This window comes from Haplochromis burtoni, unplaced genomic scaffold (genome assembly GCF_018398535.1).
Source record: "Haplochromis burtoni strain Fernald_Lab_line unplaced genomic scaffold, NCSU_Asbu1 Contig_13, whole genome shotgun sequence".
NCBI classification, from domain to species: Eukaryota; Metazoa; Chordata; class Actinopteri; order Cichliformes; family Cichlidae; genus Haplochromis; species Haplochromis burtoni.
Genome location: NW_024582374.1, coordinates 2,790,358 through 2,809,491, shown reverse-complemented (window position 1 = coordinate 2,809,491; position 19,134 = coordinate 2,790,358). Strand labels below are relative to the sequence as shown.

Below are 19,134 nucleotides of genomic sequence, written 5' to 3'. Positions count from 1 at the left end.
ATGCAGTTCAACATAGTTCCAATATAGAGCACGAAACTCTGCAATGCTGCACATCACAGTTTATAGCTATTGCTCATTTCCAACCCTTGTCCCTTATTATATATAATACATTTATACTATGTTACAACATTTAGTTACATAAAACCGTAATATATCATCAATATAATATAAAACTATCAAAAAATTCGCAGTGTAAGATAAACCTTTTCTCTGTTTTTATAGTGTGTTTTTTTCCGAGTCTGAACAGTAAAGCTGAAGCCCCATGTTTCAAAAGGACAGCAGAGGGCGACTCTTTTTGGTTCGTCTATAGAAGTCTTTGTGAAAAAAGAGCCTACTGCTATCAAAATCTGACCCAAGTAAAGACTTTCCCGATGAGTTTATGTTCTCAGTCACCATTTCCATATTTTATTAATTACAATAAGATTTCCACTTTGTAAATTATGGCCCCAGTTAGAGTGAAAAAGAGCAATCAAGCTAACTCTCCTTTAGGGAGGACCCTTTTAGATAAGTTGTCAACTTAAAAAAATTAAAACTCAGTTAAATAGCCTCATTAAGAAGTCTAGTTTATTTTGTATGCACAGAAGCTAAAATATACATTTAGTGTCAGTTTCTGTGCCCCACATACTAAAAATTAGATTCAAATAAATAAATGAAACAAGTTAAAGACGCAAATGAGTGAAACAGAAAGTAGAGACAATCTAATATAAAAACTAGTACAAATGGATTGAAATCCATGCAGTATGGCACAGTTTCACAGTCATCACATCATGGTGACAGTCAACATGCTCACCTGAAGGCTTCATAAAAGGACCTTACTAACCAGGGGGTGGCGTCACAGGGGCTGCATCCATCTTTTATATACAGTTTATCACTGTACGGGATAATACGGGATAATACGGGATGATACGGGACTGTGAATTATGAACTGAACAATTGTTTTTGATTTGTCTTGTCAAACAATATTGCTTGAGAATGGTTTGCATGAATTTCCAACAGCTGTAGATACCCTGAGTGTAGAGAAATCAAAGTAATCATGCAGAAACCTGGAAAACGATGGTGTTGGCCTCAGCCTTTTGTTATGAGATTCAGAAGCATTACACTGACTGAAAACCATTTGAATGGTACGTTCTGGTACTGCTTACTGATTCAGAAGTCATTTCTTTAATGTGGGATTTTGTGTATTTATGCTTTAGTCGGTTGTGCCTCTCACTAGTGTTTTGTATTAATTGCTCGATTCATGTGCTTTATTGCTTTTCAGTGTGCTTACTTACATGGAAGAGGCAGTGGTTAAAAATAAGCCATTTAGTTTGGACTGATGCTTTCTCCATTTCTCTGAGATTATTGTGGTCCTGACCTAAGTGGGACATTTTAAAAACTGGGTCCCGGTTTGGTGGTTAGTGGTCCAGACAACTTGAAGAGACAACATGTCACTCTGTGCTTCTCAAGGAGGCACAGAGAACCCTCTACGACAGGAATCTGCATTTATTTCAAAGGGTTACGGTCGACTCACTTCCAAATGACTGGGTTATTTTAAATTCCACAACACAAGTACAAGTAGAAAGATTGGCTTGTGATACTGCAGCAACAACTGGTACTTGCGTGTTTCTAACAATGTGCAATAAAACTGGATCGGGAACAAATCTCCTGTAGGGACATGGAACGAGTCTGTAAAAGTCACCGTACTCACACGGAAAGTAATCTTTTCTTTTCTGTGTTTGCAGGAATGCTGTTGATGGAAACAAAAAGCTGTATGCCATCTATGATACAAGGTAAGAATCAATCCCTAAACACTGCTTTCTTGAGGGCTGCAACAAAAGGGAAACTTTATTAGAAAAAGTTGCAGAGTGTTCATTCTGAAAAGTGGCAGAAAACCAGAGCGGCTCTCTTGAATAAATAGGAGAAATCTTTTGGTAGGCGTCCAACTAAAGCACAATCTCATTCCCTGCAGCAGTATTGAACTTCTTCCTCTACGGCAAACACTGGAGCAGAGAGAGAAAAAAAAGAGCTCAGTGAGCATTTTCATGAAATCTTCGCTAGAACAACTTAAACTGATTGGCACTCGTGGGGGTGCGAACATTGTTTTCATTAACAAGTAAGGCTGAGTCAGATCTTCTAAAATTAGCATTGAACTTTTAGATCTCCAACCTGCTTTTACCCTGTAACCAAATCTGGAAAACCTAAGACAACTAGACCTGCACACTCCACTACTTAATCTTAGCAACAAGCACTGTGTTCAAAAATGGTCGTTTTGGAGTATCAGTAAGTGCTAATGCACAGTACAACATTAGCATTAGCATTAGCATGTAGTAGCTGCAGTAAAAAAAGCAAGCTTATCAAAGCAAGTGAAGCACAAAATACTGAGGGACTGAATATTATCAGTTTATTGTTGTAAGCAGCTGGTGGTCATTCTCCACTCAGGTGCTTTTAAACCATTGCAGAAGATGAGGCCGCACCAGTAATGATGACTTGAATTATTTCAATCCAAACTCTTCAACCTTTTCAAACCTTCATAATCTTCACCAAGTCCAATTTTTTTCACATTTCTATTCAAAAAGAAAATGAAACTGTGTTGTTAAAAATGTGCATAAAAATGGAAATGCACCTTCTGCTAATCAGATATTTATTAGCTACAATTTTCCAGGTTAGCAAGTGAAACTGTAGCATGTGCATCGATCTTGGTGAAGAAAACTCCATAAACAGTAGCAAGCAGATGACACGGGATCCTATGGCTACGTCCACACTAATGTGTTTTCAAACGAAAACGCATTGTTTTCTCTCCGTTTTAGCCTCCCGTCCATACTGAGACGGCGTTTTCACTCAAGGAAAATGCCGCATTTTTAAAACGCTCTTGAAAACGCATACATTTGAAAACGGTGCTTTTGCGTCGCAGTGTGGACAGCAAAAACTGAGACTTTTTGAAAATGATGACACATTTTAGTCATGTGATGCAGTCAAGTAACCAATTAAACTACGATAGCGGAGGGCAGTACACAGCAGTGGTTTTGTTTGCTCTCAATTTTGACAGCCCTATTAAAGATTAATATCAGTTTCTACATGCTCCAGATAGCTTTTCTTCAAATTCTTTAATTCTCACTCGCTTTTGCAACTTTGTACTTTTGTGTTACTCGCAGCAACAACTCCACCTCATCGTTAGTCCATTTAAAAAACTCGGTGCTTTTCCTCGACATTTTGTTGCAACGTTTCAAAGAGCTGGACAGTAAACAAATGGCAGACAGAAATGAGGCAGGTCAAACCGTCTTGCGTTTCACGCATGCGCAGCACTGGAACATAAGCGTTTTCAGTGTGAACGCACAACTCTGTGAAAACGACTGAAAATGATAGTGTGGTCGCGGAGCGTTTTCAGACAAAAACGCCGTTTTCAAATCTATCCAGGCTAGTGTGGACGTAGCCTATGTTAGGGTGAAAAGTACTTGTGGTGCTGAACTGAACTGTTGCTACCCAGACAAAGGAAGCAGCTTGGAAAGCAACACCCATGTTGAGAGAGAATAAATCAACATAAGGTGCTAGCAAGCAGTTGCTCTGTTGTATGGTGATTTATGGATTTGTTTGAGAAGTGAAAGGTTTCTAGTTCAAGTCCAGCCAGACATTCAAGGCTCCTTTTCGGTTGTGTCAGGAAAAGCATAAAACATGCGTAGCTATCTGCTGTGTTGATAAGTAACATTTAGCATCAACAAACATATGCTTATCTTTTACCTGGTTATGAATGTCTCACCATGCTGTGACACTGCATTCCACTAGGGCAGCGTCATAGTTATTTCTGGCATTCATTAATACTTTGATTAAAAAGGAGAGAACAATCTGACTAACAGACTAGTCTTAAAAAGAGGGAGAAAAAACCCCCAACAACCCCGCATTCAAAGGGGGGGGGGGGGGGGAACTGTGAGATTATTCAGTTAAAGAAATGGGCAGGGGTCCCCCGACCTCAGCACACCCTTCAGCACGCCACTGCGTCTGAGCGCAGCTGGGCCGCCCCAGTCTCCTCTGTCAATACAACCATTCAAACAAGCTGCTACTGTTAGAACAGACAGTCACGTGCCCTGAAATCATCCCCATGACACTCGCGCGTACTGACATGAAGAGTCATTTTCCAAGCAGCTCTGCCAGGCTGAAGCATGCAGTGTGCTTTAACAATGCGGACCTGTGGATTTCTGCGGTATTTCTATACATTTCTATAGTATTGGACACTTTGTAGTTTGTGCTAACTGGTGAAAGGCTAGAGGATGGGGATGCTGGGCAGCAGCAGCAAGCTGTGCGAGGCTTTCCGGCTCCGCTGCTGTGTCACAGCCAGCGAGCAGCACATCTGGCAGTGAAGTCTGCGCCTCCTGAAGCCGCACAGGCTGACAATGTGGAGGGCGTCTCACCTGGTTTAGGGGGTGTGTGTGAGCACCGCGGCTCACTCTTCATTTAGTCATTTGTCGGTCGCTTGACTGCAGCTGTGCACCCAGACAGCACCCGAGGGATGTGGGGCAGCCAGGGAACAGGTCTGTTGGACGCCCTCTCTGTGCCGCTGGTCGTGGCCGTGATGTGCTGCGCCCAGAGGTGAGTGTGTCTGCGGGGTTAAAAGTCCTGGCGTCCGCTTTCAGGAAGACTCACCGGGGGGGTTATTCTCTTTTTTCAGCGTCAACGAACCGGGGAACATGTCTTTCGTCAAAGAGACAGTGGATAAACTGCTCAAAGGATATGATATCCGTCTTCGGCCAGACTTTGGAGGTATAACTATCACTGTTTCTTTGCTGTTTTATGTGACTGAATTGCTCATCCGTAGTTAACTTTATTTTGCTCTATTTTAAGGTCCACCGGTTGCTGTTGGCATGAGTATAGACGTGGCAAGTATAGACATGGTGTCAGAAGTCAACATGGTAAGTATAGCACACAAATCCTCCTTCAGATCTGAGCCATTTGTGGCTGTGTTTGACTTCCTTTTCTTAACCAATGAAAAGTAGCTCATGTCTCATTCTGAAGGTTTAAAGTTTTAACCGTGGGGGAGAAATTTGTTTTGTTTGTTTGTTTTTGCTTTTTATTGCATATAGGTTTACAAATATAGATCACATATAAGTTTATGTGAAGGTGGTTTAATTTGTCCCATAAAAATGTCCTTCTCTGCTTGTATATATGGTTGCCTTCCTGTTAATATGAATTTCTTTCTCTCCACCATCCCCACCATGCTAGACGTCTCTCTCCAGCATTGCATTATCAAAGCAGCTAATTACCAGCCCTTTATAAAGCAAAAACGTGTTGCCTGTTGTTGCAACTGTATTGCATAGAATGTGCAGTTCATCTGCTGAATTAGATTATAGCTAGTTGTGCTGTGTGGTTGCACATCCTGGGTCACTGGCTGTGTGCGTGTAGCAGTGATGCCTTAGTGGTCCTGTTAGAGTAAGGTCAGTAAGTTCTGTTACTGTGTCTTCTCCTTTTAAACAATGATGCAAATATAGTGAAGCTACTTTGTTGCAAGTGTGCGCATGTGTTGAGTACAGTTTATCACCTTTACGCCATCTATCAGGGCTCTAAACTGCTGACAGGGCTCGATGTCTGATCACATGCTACAGAGAGGAAAAAGCCCCTGACATGCTGTCCTGACAAGTCTGTGTGATGAAATGTATCCGTGGTGCATTTTAATGCATCTCCACACAGCAGCAGAGTGTGGCTCGCTGAGACATTTTTATTGTGGAAGTGAGTTAGTTTCAGTTTGTTGCGTTAAATAGAGTGGTTTCATCAAGAAAATGCAGAGCGAGGCTGTTTTACACTCACACACAGTGCATTGTTAGATTTTTACCAGGGATAAAACTTGGACTTTCTTAGTGTTGGATTTGGATTTTCATTGAAAATCAAGAGTGGCGAAGACAGACACAGTGCAGACACTTCTTATGCAATGCAATCTCTAAATCCCTATCATCATTGTTCACTTTAAATAAATGTCCACGAAGCTGCAACTTGCCTGAGAATCATCCTGTTTCTCAGACTCCATTATAATCCAGTCATGGCTGCCTGTATACCAGCGGGAAAAAACTGCAAGCAGGAACTGCTAATGGCTCCTGCAACATATTTTTAATGGTGTACTAGTAGTTAGCTTAAATTTATCTGTTTTGAAAACTCCTCAAATATAATAATCAGTTTTATACACAGGAGAAATACTGCAATTGTTAAGCAGTGTCAGTGTTCTATACTGCAGATGAATAATACACCAGCCTAATAATGTATGCACCAGTTATTGTGGACATAAGCACAGCGTTTGGCTGCTTAGATGTAAGCCTTTGGTTGCACAGAAAAAGAGACAAACACATCATTTTTCAGTGTCATTAGCTCTGAAAATCTATGATCTGTTAACTGAATTTTAGCACTTAATGGGCCAAACATAATATCCGCATTAGAGACCACGCCTGCTTTTAACTTGAGAGTTTATGTCTGCCCGGACCATCCTGCATGAAAGCATTTAGCTTCTTCATATCAGACTGTCTGTGTTAGTAGCTGTAGGCATGCAGATGGGTTCAGAGTTATCTCCTCCTCAGGCTGGAGGAACTGGAAACCTCTAGAAAAGAAACAGTCCCAGTGGCACTCGTGATAAAAATGTTCTGCTTGTGATAAAAAATGATGGGACACTGTCTCCACGAGGCATTAAAGAAACACTCACTTCTTTGAGTTGTGAGACAGACAAAAATATCTGCAAATTCTCAAAGGAACGTGCATCATTGAACCCACAGGAACACAGTCCTAAATCAAGCACATGTCATTCATTCAATGACATTTGAAACATTTGACTGCAGCTGTTGTGCTATCATCTGCATTGTGTGACTGTTTGCAACATGCCGTAGCTCTCACCATGCATGCAAAAACACTAATCAACACTATGACACAAGTTATGTGCCACTACTGGCTGTCTACCTAGTTAGCACTGGCATAATTCTGGTTACCGAAGATGCATTCTTCTCCTGCTTTTTGTCGCTCCCTCGTTTTATGCTACATTGCTAGATGGCAGCCATTAAGGGTGAGACTTGTACAGGGTTCACACTTCACTTCTTGACTCTTGTGATTGATAGAGTGAATCACTGATGCCCTTGAAATATAGACACAGCATTGCAGTTCATCACACTGCTGGATTCAAATATACAGCATGTTAGTTGCTGGAAATTTGGAAATCTAGACGTGAACTGAAGCTCTTCTTTAATGCTATGTTTTTTGACACAATTTGATTGGTCTTATTTGCTGCCAGTCATTATGTTTAATAGCAAAGAATGGATTGCTGAAGAAGCAGCCATGTCGCCTAACAGCGAGAAGGTTAAGTTTGAACCTGATCATCAGTTGGGACCTTTTTTGGTAGAGTTTATATGGCCAAAAATATGGATGTGAGTGTAAATGATCATCGTTGTGTCTGCGTTAGCCCTGTGATCGACTGACACAATGTCCAGAGTATATCCAGCTTCTCACCCAATGTAAGCTGAGATAGGCTCTGGTTCCACCACCTGATAACTTGTTAGGAAGATGGATGGATGGATGGACCAGCAGCCCAATGGGTCAGAGAACCTGCCTAAAAGATTGCAAAGGGATTAAAGTAATATCAAACAATTGCAAAGAGACACAAAATGCCCAGAAAATAAAAAAAAAACGTAAAAAGACCACAAAGCTCCTTTTAAAAAGGAATCACGGCAGCACTTTCTAAAGGTTAAGGAATTTTTGGGATGGGGGCTTGCAGTGCTCAATATCAGTCAGTTATTACAGGGTAAATTTAAAGTATAACAAACTTTTGGAATCATTATCTTATAAATTGATGAGCAGGACATCATGTTCAAACGTACAGCCTGATTTCCACTGTTTTCCTGCACCTGTAGCAGCTTTAGTTTTACTCGCTTCTTGTCTTCTGTTGCCTCTTTTGCGTCTCTGTCAGCCTCTAAACAGCTCTAACCTCATTTCTAAAGCCTTTTGAGATGTTCTCTGAGCAATTTAATAAACTTAGGTGTTAAATATAGCCACACAAAGCCCATGCTATATTTTACAAGTGATACAAGGCTGAAAAATATCTTCTTAGTGTCAGCTGAGCCCAAACAATGCATTTCCGACCAATCAGTAATATAGGGGAACCTGTTAAGATGATGAAGTGACTCAAAAGCATTCAAAATCCTTGAAGCTTGTCAACTAATGCTTCAGCTAAATGCCTCACTGCCTGAAATGCATTATTATCATGAGTGGTTGGTGATGGAAATTTGACATTTCCATAACAGCTACCGTGTCACTCCAGCTTGAAACATGAAGCAAACACTAATGGCAGCCCGGAGAGTGGCGTGTCCAGAGCCTGCTCAGATCATGAAGGGCTTCTATTTTTTTCTGAGTGAAGAGGAAAACTGTCAGTCATCTATTATACCGCTTTGCTGAAGGAACACCCTGTGTGAATCCCTACTGAGCATTACCAAACCACAATGAAAGAAGCTTTTACTTTAGGCTATTTATGTGACTGCCAGTGTTGCTAATTGGTTACTTTAAAGGTGTGTTTGCTGTGTTATTTGGAGCAGCTCTTAATCTGCTTACAGGATCAGAGACTGCATTTAGTAAATCAGAGACCCTCGGCAGTGCTGCGCTTAGAATCGTACTCTAAGAGAAGAAGAGTGTGAAAACCGAGAGATTAAACCTGCAATGCAGTGCACGTCTGTCTTCATGTGTTTCACCAAGGTGCTGTTAATGGCAGGGCTCTCTTTCCCTATAAATTGTACCGAGAAACCGGAAACTCGTGTCTCTGTGAATTATCCGCAGTCTAGTAGCACCTATCGCACCCTGCTGTGATAATCAACAGATCAATGCCTTTTGGGCAAAGCCAGCACAGTTGGATTGCTGCCGTTTTGGAAAGAAAATGATCAAGGAACAGGTGATTGCTTTTGGTGATCGCTCATGTCATCCGTCTAAGCATTAGAAACAATACTGCTGAAAAAATTTAGGGAACACTCATTGCAGCATAACACAAAGTCCATGAAAGTTCAGGGATATGAATCTGTCCAGTTAGAAAACGTTTTGTGAGTCCATTTAATCTGTTTTGGTCCAAACCATAGTGACAATAGGTGTACTGGAGAAGTGACAACAAGGCCACCCCACTCGAAAAACAAAACCCTCTCTGCTTATCTTTACTGACTGATTTTCTCTTGTTTATCTTTTTGGTTATTGTTCTTTGCTAATATGATGAAATGGTACCTGGACCCTATTCAAGTTGCATAAGTTTCCCAGCTTTTTCAGGAGGGCATCCATATGTGCCAACACAAGAAGGTTTGCTGTGTCTCCCAGCATTCTAAAGAGTATGAAGGAGATACCAGGAGAAATATAAGGAAAGCTAAACAGGTCGTAGAAGGGCATCAACCCAGCAGCAGGCCCAGTATCTGCTTCTTTATGAGAGGAACAAGAGATCACTTCAGAATGACCTCCAGCCGGCTACTCATGTGCATCTTTCCTACCAAACTATCAGAAGCAGACTCCGTGAGGGTGGCATGAGACCCCAGAGTTCTTTAGTGGGACATGTGCTCACAGACCAGCACAGTGCAGGTCAATTGGCATTAACCAGAGAACTCCAGAACTCGCAGGTCCACCACCAGTACTTGTTGTCTTCGCAGATAAGAGCACATTCAAATTGAGCACATGTGTCAGCATGAAAGAGTCTGGAGACTCAGGCAAATATTATGCCTCCAATATCATTTCTGAAATGGTACGTGGTGTGATGATTGTACAATTAATATTTGTGAGGCAAAAGCTCAGACTTTAAGCTTGTTTCAGACAGATGATGAACTGAGGGGTTGCACTGAGGTACAGTATAAGAAAAAAAGGCATACAAAACTACTCTAGTAGAGTCCAAGAATAGAAAAACAGAGCTGGAAATGGGCAATATAGTTCCACTTTAACTAGGATTTTAAAAAAAGAGTGCATAGACCAATAAGCGATGCTCAGAGGACCTAAAACAATGGCTAGCAATTAGTTTCTCCTGCCGCAGTGTCTTACACTCTGACACAGGCAGGTTGTAGACACACGGCTGGCTCAAGCTCTTTTCTGTCTTAACTTTTAGGAATAGCTGGATGCTTACGGAGTCGATTAATGTAAGCTCATCCACCCGTTATAATGCTAATTCTGTGGCACAGATGGAACAGCGGAGGTGTGAATGGTGCTGTCCTCAAACCACACTGGGTGACATGAGAAAGAGAGATGGAGGGTTTATTTCCCAGCAATGAATGAGCTAGCCACCTGTAATCTGTAATTATGGGATGGAGATCAGCTGAACAGGTACAGCTGTGTCAGTCATAACATCTGCTTTGTTCTTAATTTTTTTTTTTTTTTGTAGTTTTTGTTCCCTGTTTTTTATATGTGGAAAATGGTATACATTTTTAATGTGTCAAATTCTGATTTAAAAATCATGATAAAAGAATTTGGTGACCTACAAAGACAAAAGCAGAACTTGCCGTCTTTCCCTCTGAGAAGGAGTGGAGAGCAGAAAGGTGCTGGCAGCTTTCAAACAGCCAGAGTCACACGAGGCTTTGGCCCGTTATAGAATGTGTGGGCGAGCTGCAGAGCTTGTTGTCTAGGAGATGAGATTATTAATATTTTTCTGACTTTCCTCTATTTTTAGAGGAAAATTAAGATTACTCTGTGTCCACTTCAGTTCTGTCGTTATTTTTAATATAGCCTCCTCCCCACGGCGTCACACTGCACACAAGTGCACTCCAGGAACAACCTTTAGAGCTATCACTCCTTCATGTGAAGAGCTCTTACACTTTGCAGAAAAGCACCTGCGAGTGCACAGCGGGTCCTCTGACCAGTGCAGTCACACATTAGTTCGGTATCCTCCGCATGAGTCAGCTGGAAAATGAATTCATCATGTCCTAAAACTCCCATCCTTTTTGACACTTTAACATTATCCACCTTCTGCCTGAAGGAAGTGTTACCGTTACAAAACAGATGTTCTCCCAGATTTATATTGAAGGGCTTAGTTAATAAGTCAGCTATAAAACATCATTAAAAACCTCAGGTCACTCAGAAGGTAAGAAGAACTCAGCAGCAAATACTAAGGTAGTTCTCTTTATGGAGCAAGCAGCGTTTCACACTGTGCTGCATTCAGTGGAATATAAAGGCTGTGTTTGCCACTAACTGGACGCTTTGAATAAAAATAGAACTTCAAGGGCTTTTTGGGAGCGTAATTCTAGGTTAAACTAAATGAGAGGAACTTTTTGACTCTTTCAGTCAGTTTGAAGCATTGAAAAGACCAAGATCACCCAAGTTTGGGGTTTTTTGTTTTGTTTTTTTACTTTAAGGTCTCATAAATGTTTTAATTACTGAGTTTCACGGTGTGTGAAGAGCTCTTTAAATTTCTTTTCATTAGAAATGGCTCATAGTTAACCGCAGAACCAACAGAAGACACTGTGTAATTCATCTTTTTTAATCTTGCTAATAGAGCATGAATCTCTGTCTGTGTGTCTGTCTGTTCTTCCAAAAACCATTCATCAGATCCACTTCAGACTTGGCGGTTTTATTGTTTGGGACCTGAGTGTGTGCAGTGCATTTTTGGAAGCTTGTCTGCCAATCAGCGATGCCAGCATGTTGCCTCCATTGCTGGGCATTACCATTCGAGGCAAATGAATGCTGCACCAGTGGTTTTATGAAAACGTGTGAGTGGGTTGAGACGTAGCTTCATGCACTGTGGTCGTGGTCTTTGTGTTGTCATTGTTGTTTCCCTGCCTTTGCTTCCCTCTGTCCTGTCCATGTGCTGTATGCTTCTGTGATCCCTTGTGTTTCGCTGTCTTCTTGTTTATGTCTTATTTTGCTTCCCGTTTTATTTCGATAGATCCTTTTCTCATGATTCCTGCCTGGATTTTACTTCCTGCTTTTATAAATTCCTACATATTTTTATTTTTCATTTGTGATCCCAGGACGATGAAGCGATCACATGTATAAAACTTTGTTTTCTGCCTTCACCGTTTGTTTTCAGCTGCAACTGCACATTACTGTGAAAAAATCATTTTATGCTGCCTGGCCAGCATCAAAAGGCAGTTAAACTTAAAGCTAAATCTGGTGGGAAGTCACTAATACCCCATTTCTGCTGTATGCTCAGATCACTTTCATAATATGTCGATGTTGTTGTGCTCTGTTGTGTTTTATTTACACAACGTACATAAAACACATTGTGTGATTTAATACATTTCTGGCTCTTTGTTGTGCTTGTTGCCTTTAATTGTCTATTATTGATGTATTGGAGATGTATGTTGGGATGATCCATTATGTTTTTAGGCCTTACACGTTCACCAAAGACACTTAAATGACTTAAAGCATGGTTATATCTCCCCTCCACAAAAGCAGCTATTTAACAGCTTTTCTTTCATAATGTAATAGTACAAGATTTTTGACAGCACAACGAATAAATCATTTAATGAACGGCTTGTTTGCTACAGCGTGGGAGGATACAGAGGATGAAACTATTAAATGGATAGTTTGTAAAACACATCTAGCACACTTTGGAAACCTACTGGGAACATCTAACTGTCTCATGGAGTGATGAAAAGCCCCCCGATTGCACGGGGCGAGATTCTCAGAGTGCCATTCCTGCACTCCCAGCAGACATCCTGGTGTTAGGATGACGTAGACGATGTTTGACTGGCACACATTAACCGTGTCTGAGTTTGAGACTGCGATCGCTCCGAGCCAAAAGTGACACAACAGTCTCAACCTCCCACCGGGCCTCATTTACTCACTGGTGCTGAGAATAAGCGCCTTTATGTCTCTTGTGGTCTACGTGATATCTGACAGCAAACAACAGCACCCTTCAAACCCAAACCAACATGACAAGCATTGCAGGTATTTTAAGAATTTTATCATGAGTTGAGTCATCGTATGACGCCAACATTTTGAAAACCTCCGTGGAATGATCTTTGAGAACTTTTTGAGAACTTTTGCTGGTAGATTCTGTCAGTGAAAAAGTGTTTGGCATATTATGACCGCAGTGGTGTAGAGTAAGGTAGTGCTGCAGTATTGCTGAGTCGTAATTCTGTATTGTCCTTTAAGCTGATTGATTCTTATGATTTAGTAAAGTAGCTTATGATTGACTGTTTCTTGCAAATAGAAGGTTTGAATAGCATGTGGGTGGGGCTTATGTGTTTGTAGCCATAACCTTAAAGTACAGCATTTGTGTCCATTCCCAGAGGCATTTGCTTACAGGGAGCCCACCTGTGAGATTTTCAACCACTGGACACATGATCTGTGCAGTTGTGCAAAATCTCAGCTGCACAGTAACTTATGTGGATGATGTTGGGCATCATTTGAATGCTGATTGGTTGATAAGTTGACCAGGAAGTGAATTCACCTGGAAAGGGAGAAGCGCAAAAAAGATTTTTTTTTTTTAAAATAAAATAACAGCAATGAAAGTAGCAACATTGGCTGTGGTGGACACTTTTCAGTGCCGTTAACTGTCTTTGTATGTTAGAACTTTTTCCATAGATGCTTGGTGGCCCAACAGCAAAAGCAGGAGTAGCCTATGGAGACCGGTTGTACCACAAATTTTTGACACTGCCCCTATCTGACAATAGATTCTCTCTGCAGTGGAGGGCAGTCCAAGCTGCCAGTGGACTGCCCACCATAATGGAACGATGAGTAGACAGGTGGATCTCTTCAGAGCAGTTTGAGGTCTGAACTCACGGAGATTACTTTCACATTCACTTGCTTAGTACGAGCATCCACCAGGAAAAGCATAACAGATGGCCAGATGGTAAATGGCCTGCATTTGTATAGCGCCTTTCTAGTCCTTAAGGACCCCAAAGCGCTTTACACTACATTCAGTCATTCACCCATTCACACACACATTCACACACTAGTGATGGCAAGCTACATTGTAGCCACAGCTGCCCTGGGGCGCACTGACATAGGCGAGGCTGCCGGACACAGGCGCCACCGGGCCCTCTGACCAAACAGGCTTACTTTAACTGCTTTTATCTTAACTCTGATAAGATTCTGCACTTCCAATAGCTGATTAGCTTTTTCCTGCTGCACAACCACTCATTCATTCAGCCATATTACTCATGTACAGCGTGGCCATTTTTTTTACTATCTGATGACAACTGCCGAAGCTCCCTCCACACCCCCCCCCACACCCCACAACCTCCTCAAATATATGTTGCTGTTTGATCTCTATTCGCCTCTAAAAGCTGGGACTCGTCCTTAAAAAATAACTTCCTAACGATCTGTTATTAGTGGACATAAGTGCCTCTGATAGAACTGGGAAATGTATTTATCAAAGTTCTTTTTGTTTGATAAAGATAAAGATAAATATAAGTAAAGTTGCATTAGAATTTAACAATTTAATTTTGAAACCATTTCACAATATTGATCTTATACTAGTGAGTCTTCAGATTAAAATATAAATTATGTTATGACTTGTTCAACTTTAATTATATGCTCATTTTTAGCAACAAAAGAATGGCCAGCAAAGTTTTTACCAAGTGGAAGATAAAGATAAAATTTCTTTGGTATCTGGAACGTGATCGTCCAAAAAGAAATTATCTACTGAAACTATTTCGTTCCTCAGACATGTAAAGTCTTAAACTGCTTGCAGTGTTTGATTCTGTTTTTAAGGGAGGTCTAATTAATGAGGAGCTCTGTGTCACATCCTGTTTGGATGGCTTCCACAGGCAAATCTGAGCCTGGATTTTAAGAGCTTAAACAGTCGCTACTTTGTACAAAGGGTGGGAAACATTTCTCTCCAGAGGGCCTGACTGACACCGATGAAGGAAGACAAGGGTCACATGTTTAATAAAAAAAATCAAAACTTATGCTGCAATGAAAACATTGCCAGCATAAAGGAAATACGTAAATGGTACATAATCATGTACCATTACATTGCGACCACATGCCGTGCAGCCAGAAAGCACAGTCCTCATGCATTGATTAATCCAATTACAATCAGATTTCTAACCTTGAATTTAACTAGTTGTTGCATGTATTGTGGCACATTGATATCTTTTTCATTAGTTAAATATTGTATATGTAATATGTAAACATAACCGTTGATGATAATCTTTAAAAGAGACAAAGTACAACTAGTTAAACACTGGTGGTGTTTCACATTTGGAAGGCCTACCAGCCTGTAACAGTGTACAAAGTCTTTTTGCTCCAAACAAATGAATTGTGACAAGATCTGGCATCTGAGTCTCTTTCTTGAGTTTTCATTGGACAAGAGTTGACTACGCTGCCCTCCAGTGTGGCTGTCTGACTGTACACAAACTGAAGAGCCTCTGTGGGGAATTAGCCGAGGCCTAGAATAGATCCCTGAGGGAGCCTGCAGGTTACACAGGGTGCTGGGAGCTCGAGGGCGTACAGTACAGCATGTACAGCGAGAGTGATGTGGTATAAATTTGTTTCTGAGCTGCTTGTTTAAAGTAGTCAAGGATAGCTGTGAGATCTGAAGATCTCAAAGAGACTAAAATAGCTGTGGTCCAGACATGGAGGGAGCGTGTTGGTAGATGGGCACCATCGCTGTAGTAGAAGAGCTGTTGTGTAAAGCTGATTCACCCATCCCACAGCTCTGCTGCTTGTGGGAGGAAGCATAATGAGGGCATCTTCTGTTTGCAGGGGGGTGAAAGAGAATTGGGAGGGTGAAGGCATCTCAGAAAATAAAACAGTCAATTCGCAAGCCAGGGATTTTCTGAAATCTAACGCACCACAGTTGACTACAGAACCTACACCCAGAACCTGACGAGTTAAAAATGTTTCCTGTACGGCAAACAAATGAAAAAGCCTCACACAGTCACAGTAACGACTGTGCAGCTCTTTGAAATGAATATCTATTCTGATTATACACACATACACGCTGAATTATTCATTGGAATCCATGCTGCATTATAATATACTGTCAAATCACATACACAAAACAAGCTTATTATTTGTCAGTCCTCCAAAACCCAGGTGTCTCTTTGCACTTTGTATACAAAGTTAAAAAAACGCAGTTCTTTCATCTGTTGCGATCAGATCAGCAGTTTATAACGTGACACCACAAAGACCATCCTAAGCAATAATTAGTTCAGCGTAGAGAGAGAAAATACCACCGACGCATTTTTGAACACTTTATTGTGAATATGTTGTTGCACCGGAGGATAGGCATTTTGAGCGTGGACAACTTTTTGTTTATTTCCTGTTTTATTTATTCACGAGAACATAAGTCAGCAGAACACAGCAAAGAGAGATAGTAAAGAGCTCCATTAAAGGGCTGAAAAAGCTTTTGTGTTTGATGGATTAACTCGTGGAGCTAGCTGCAAATGAACGCTCAATAAATTATGGATGCCTTTGTATGTATAGCTGGTAATATGCAATGCTATCTAAAAAAAAAAGTGGTCAGTACTAAACTGAAACACGGTGTTGACACGGCTTGTAGTAATGGAAATCTATAGTTTGAGGGCTTGTGTCAGTCTTGTGCAGAGAGAACAGCTGAGAAGAGTTTCTTTTTAAGGCAGGTCCTGAAATACGAGCACCCAGAGCAGACTGACAGTCCTATAAATATCGTTTTTGTGACCAAAAAATCCGTCCAGACCTGCGGGCTGCACAAATCAAGCGCTAAACTTGAAATCCTTTTTAGAAATCCTGGCTACAGTTTGGATGGTGTTTGCCTCCTGTTATGTATGCTATGCACTTCTCTGACTTAGCATAGCTACATGACCGTGCTCTTTTACATTTCACAGGACTACACGCTGACTATGTACTTCCAGCAGTATTGGAGAGATAAGAGGCTGGCTTATGCAGGGATCCCTCTCAACCTGACACTAGACAACAGAGTAGCAGACCAGCTCTGGGTCCCAGACACCTACTTTCTCAATGACAAGAAGTCCTTTGTGCATGGTGTCACAGTAAAGAACCGGATGATTCGACTTCACCCGGATGGCACTGTTCTCTACGGCCTCAGGTAAGAACTGCTGTTTAGCTTGACCTTTCAGGGTAGGCTTGTATTCTTTATTCAACAGTTTATACAAGCTTCAGTTTTCTTCCTGTCTTGAAAAAAATATCTCTGTAAGACCGACATTTAAAGTGGGGCTCCTCAATTGAGGAGAGACTGGATTTTCAAGTGCAGTAATTCCACCAGATTCTGGGTGTTTTTAACCAAGTATTATTTGCAACCGGCCTTTATTTCAGCCACTGTTGAAAAAGGAAAACTATTGTTTTAACCGCGTTCAAGTTCTGTTCTCAGCTCTTTGGAGAGTAGCAGTATGACTCCAGCACTGAGCAGAGCTGCATCAGTGACAGCAGATATGACGTTAAGTCAGAAACAGCATGAAAAGAAGCAGCTGGGGTGGGTTGTGCAGTGGCTTGCACATGCACCGTATAAGAGATTGGATTTGTAGGATTTCAGTGGCTGAACCACTGAGATCAGCTCATATGCTGGGATCAATTTCTTCATGCTGATTCTGTCATGTTTCTAATAATATAAGAATTTGTCAGTTATTTCACATTAGTAACATATTGGCTGTAGACAAAGACTTAGAGGTCATTTTTCTTGTTAATATTCATACATGATAGGCTTCCTCTCATAATATACATAATACTCTCTGCAATTAATTACCAATCCATCTCCGGTGCTTATTGGCTGCATCTGGCTTTTACACCATCGCATAGCTCTCCAAACTGCCCAAGATTCATGAAGTGGCAAAAAGCTTTATTTGTTTCGTTGAAGCAATTTAAGCTGCAGTTGCAACACAATGTAATGCTAATGCAGGAAGTCGCATCTCATAACTGCTGTCATACATTTGTTTGGACTAACTCAGAATTGGATCCTCAGTGTAAATGTGCAAGTCTGAAGAGTCTGGAAATGAGAGTGGAAGTAATTGGCAGGAAGTTTGTTTTTCTTCCTTTAATCAATTAATAATAAAAATGGATGCCATTTGAATCTTCTTCAGATGGAACGCATTTCTCCTAACCATCCTCTGCTCTAACAGCTGTCCTGAATCTAAAACGAGGTCACCTCTCTTTTGTTCCTCTTTTGACTCAGAATCACGACGACGGCCGCCTGCATGATGGATCTGAGGCGATACCCGCTGGACGAGCAGAATTGCACTCTGGAAATTGAGAGTTGTAAGTTTAAGCCCTGCATCTTGTGCTTTGTAAAGAAATACAGCAGACAGCCCGACTTTTTTCATCACTTAAAAATATGAACAGCGCCGTAATTCTCATAAAAAATGTTCAGTCATCGGGTGGAGACAAAAACTGCACAGGCTGCTGAATTGCTCTGGATTTATTAATCTGTCATATCCCAGTGAGATTGCTCGCTGCACCCTCTCCAGTTAAACGACTTCGTCTGCACGGAGAGGTTCTGAGCTGAGCAGACAGTGATTTCCATAGTGGAGCACCGTAATGATTAGTCCAGCTTCATCAGTCTAGATGACGTGTTCGGCTGTCCGTGCTGCCATAAAACTCTTGGCGGTCATGGATCTCATGCATTTGGTATCAGCCTGTCTGTCTGCACTGACACACATCCCCATGAAGATTCACATCTCATGCAATCAGCACTTACAGGATCTGTGTGATTCATGAGACTTACTCTAAATCAGTTACAGCTACCGGGCGTCCTGATTTCTCTTAAGGATATAAAAATACATCCAGTGAAATGAGACAGATTCACTTTTCAGAGCTTTTCCACTGTTAAGGACACATCATGTGACTTGTTTTCTTGCAGATGGTTACACAACAGATGATATAGAGTTTTACTGGAAAGGAGGAGAAACTGCTGTGACCGGGGTAAAACGCATTGAGCTCCCTCAGTTCTCCATAGTGGACTACAAACTGGTTTCCAGGAATGTAGTCTTCTCCACAGGCAAGTTATGGCACTCACATTTTTAGTGTTTCTTCTTGAATCCATGAAAGAACATTTTAGAGGGCGCATGCTCGCGTTCAGTTGACCTCACCAGAAATCAGTTCAGATCTGTTGTCCCTGATTATTAAATAACCTCAGTGAAAATAGCTTATAACTGAGATAAAAGCACCTTACCTTGTATTAAGAGTTTGGCACAACGTGTGCTCAGCAAACAATGTAAAAGCAGCACGTCTCACACGCCTCCATCAAGATGCATTCAGATGCATTCTTGCACTTCATCCAATAATCAGTGATCCCAGATTTAAACAGAA

At 41.3% G+C, this 19,134-nt stretch overlaps 1 protein-coding gene across 4 annotated transcripts in view; it reads left to right on the top strand.

Annotated features, from left to right (window-relative positions):
- gabrb3 (gamma-aminobutyric acid type A receptor subunit beta3) overlaps nucleotides 1-19,134 on the top strand; it is a 47,411-nt gene that overhangs the window by 15,874 nt on the left and 12,403 nt on the right. For 2 of the 4 annotated variants that reach the window (XM_005919699.3, XM_005919701.3), the window contains exons 2-7: nucleotides 1,722-1,769; nucleotides 4,640-4,731; nucleotides 4,813-4,880; nucleotides 16,701-16,921; nucleotides 18,002-18,084; nucleotides 18,686-18,823. In XM_005919699.3, coding sequence (XP_005919761.1) covers nucleotides 1,722-1,769; nucleotides 4,640-4,731; nucleotides 4,813-4,880; nucleotides 16,701-16,921; nucleotides 18,002-18,084; nucleotides 18,686-18,823 — 650 coding nt within the window. Of the gene's footprint in view, nucleotides 1-1,721; nucleotides 1,770-3,945; nucleotides 4,561-4,639; nucleotides 4,732-4,812; nucleotides 4,881-16,700; nucleotides 16,922-18,001; nucleotides 18,085-18,685; nucleotides 18,824-19,134 lie in introns of those variants that run through there. The other 2 variants (XM_005919700.3, XM_005919702.3) reach the window with 2 other exon arrangements.